Source organism: Pterocles gutturalis, unplaced genomic scaffold, assembly GCF_000699245.1.
Source record: "Pterocles gutturalis isolate BGI_N339 unplaced genomic scaffold, ASM69924v1 scaffold24715, whole genome shotgun sequence".
NCBI classification, from domain to species: Eukaryota; Metazoa; Chordata; class Aves; order Pterocliformes; family Pteroclidae; genus Pterocles; species Pterocles gutturalis.
This window is the reverse complement of record NW_010138955.1, coordinates 6,056-8,783: the sequence shown is the minus strand read 5'-3', so window position 1 is coordinate 8,783 and position 2,728 is coordinate 6,056. Positions and strand designations below refer to the sequence as shown.

Below are 2,728 nucleotides of genomic sequence, written 5' to 3'. Positions count from 1 at the left end.
TCCCTACACTTGAAAACTAGAAGTAGAACATCTTTAACAGAGAAACGGTTGTCCGGAGATGCTGCTGTGTCCCTGGTAAACCCTGTTGTGAAATCTTGCTGGTGGCTGGGTGATAAAACCTTGCTGTAAATTGCCAGTTGCTAAATCCTTATCCTTATCCTGGAGGCAGAGTTGTTCCAGACTTAAACTTTTAACTCAGATAGTGGCTCCTCTGGGAAGTCAGGGAGGACTGTTCAACAGTGGCTTTAAAATCTGAGGCTGGAGAGAGCGCAGCAGAGATGGAGAGCGCAGTCCACGGAGTGTCCCTGTGCCGAGACATTCCCAGGTAGATAGTGAGGCACAGGCTTGGCTTCAGCACTATTTACTCTGAAGTTTTATCGCTCTGGGCAGTGGTTACGGTAGCAGCTCCTCGTGCGATGGGATTGACTGCTCTTGCTGTTTATACTGGTCTAGAGCCAAGAGCTGCTAGTCAGAACTGGTGTCACCCAGTTGATATGAACACTTAGTACGTGTGGAATAACGGCGGCTTTCACCTCTAAAATCTGCCTTGAGATAGCAGGGGGACACCAGGAAGGGACATGGTGGGGAGCCAGCGTGTGTCAGGGCAGGATTGTGATGCACTGGCTGCCATGGGAGGCTGCACAGCAGTTGCGGTGGCATACCAGCTGCGGACCAGCATTCGGTCTCCTCCAGGTTTACACCTGTGGTAGCTTGTGTGATTTTCCCTGTATTGGGGAGAAGTTGTCATCTGTTGTCTGACTTGCTTTGAGAGCAGTGAATTTAGGGTGGAATTTACCCTTGGAAGCAGTGAATGGTGTCAGGCTGCAGTCTGTCACCTTCAAACAAGCTGCCTTCACCCAGAGGGAGCAGCGGTGCTTGTGGTTCGTCCAGGTCCGTCCTGGGAACGTACTGGGTGAAGTATTATGTCCTGATCGGAAACCACAAGTCCTGAGTTGCCACCGCAGATAGAACTAATACAAAAAAAAAAAACCTAACCCAAAAAAACCCACCAAACCAAAAACCAAAAAACCCCAAACAAAACTAACAGGCAGTCTCTTTTCCTTGCAGCTTCTTGTTTCTCTGCTGTTCTTCTCGCTCATGGATCTCATCTCAGCAAAAATAGCACCAAAGGTAAATTCAGCCCCGAGGGAATTCTCACGACACTAAATGTGTCTGATCCGCTTGGTTTGCTGCCTAAACATCCTTTGTACCGGTCCTGTGAAGGCTGGTGGCGTGTTCTGCCAGAAGGAAGGGATCAGCAAGGTCCCAGACAGAGCCTGCTGAAAGCCCTCCTGTTCCAATCAGATTAAACCCGTATTTTCCTCCAGCTGACGTTATCTCCCCTTTCACTACGGCAGCTTTTATTTCTCTTCCTGAATGACTTACTATTTTCAGTTCCCTATTCCAACTACACCTCCCAAGTAGCGCAGGGACCTCACCTCTCTCAGCTTTTGTGCAGCATCTCCCTTTTGTTAGATGACGTTTTCCTCAGGCTGGAAGCGTATGTGGTATTTCCCAGGAGAAAGGGTCCCCAGCGAGGAGGAACATTGGTTTCCAGATGATTTAATGCTATTAAATGAAGGAGCAAAGATGACAAGCTGCTTCCAGCAGCTGTCTGCCCTGAGCATCCTCCCGCCTCAGAATGCTTTCTTCTGTCCCTTTGCTGTCTCTGCGGCTTTGAAGAGCAGCCGTTTGTGTAGTCACTGGGCAGATTGGATCGGGGAGCAGGCTCGAGTTAAAAATAATTATTTGGTCTCAGTGTGTCTTTGGGAGAGGCCGGAGGAAGAGTCACGGAGGAAAGAAACATCTTGAGCAAACAGATCGGGGAGGTTATTCCAAGTAAAATGAGTAATGCAAAGAAAACCAGTCCCAAGCTGAGCTGTCACTGGATGGGTGAGAGGGGAAAAAACCTGCTCTGGGGAGCGGGGTGGGGTCGGTGCAGGGGCTCTGTGCTGAGCACTGCTGGGAAGGGTGCTGGGGACGAGCGGCTGCTCATCGATGCCGCTTCCCCTTCTCTCCCAAATCCTCAGCCCTGCGTGGGCTAGTTTGGGCATGGAGGCACTGCGTTAATCCAGTCCCTGATTGCCCAGGGGGATCCAGGCTGCCAGGCGAGGGGCTAAATTCATTCATTTTACAGAGCACATCACCTACACAGTCTCTTGGGGGGGTTCCTTTCTGCTTTGATGCAACTAAAGCCCAAGACAAATCTGACCTGTCCTTTCTGCCCCCCAGGAAGGAGTGGATTTTCAGATGTCTCTGGAATGGTCCCTGGAGATCTTGCAGTGCCTGGAAGAGAGGGGCGCGTCCTGGCTGCTTCTCTTCCAGCCGGCAGAGGAAGGTGAGTGAGTCCTGCTCCTGGGGTGGAGGGGTGAGGTTTGGTGTGAGGGTATCTAAGGAACTGATGGGCCTCTGTAAGCAGCATGAAAAATGCTTGTTTGAGTAAAAGCTGAGAACATCCTGCTCTGCCCTGCAGTACAGTGACCCAGCTGGTGGTCAGGAACAATTGAAGCTGTTCCCTCAGGCAGAGAAAGCCTCAGAGGCTGTTCTCTTGGGGGTCCCCTCACCCGAGCACTACTATTCCTTGAGGGCTGGAAGGAAACCGTAGCCCCCGCACTGCTGTAGAAGCGTGAAGATGACGTGAGGACACCGGCGATCCTCAGTGCTTCTCTCTGGCTATTGCAGACCCTGGAACATACCACGTCCTGCACAGCGCAGCCTCGGGGCATCA

General features: G+C 51.4%; 1 protein-coding gene across 1 annotated transcript in view; it reads left to right on the top strand.

Moving 5' to 3' along the window:
• FANCA (Fanconi anemia, complementation group A) overlaps nt 1-2,728 on the top strand; it is a gene marked incomplete at its 5' end in the record, with an annotated part of 33,764 nt that overhangs the window by 29,506 nt on the left and 1,530 nt on the right. The window contains 3 exons of the mRNA XM_010083208.1: nt 1,069-1,131; nt 2,233-2,338; nt 2,683-2,728. Coding sequence (XP_010081510.1) covers nt 1,069-1,131; nt 2,233-2,338; nt 2,683-2,728 — 215 coding nt within the window. The remainder of the gene's footprint in view (nt 1-1,068; nt 1,132-2,232; nt 2,339-2,682) is intronic.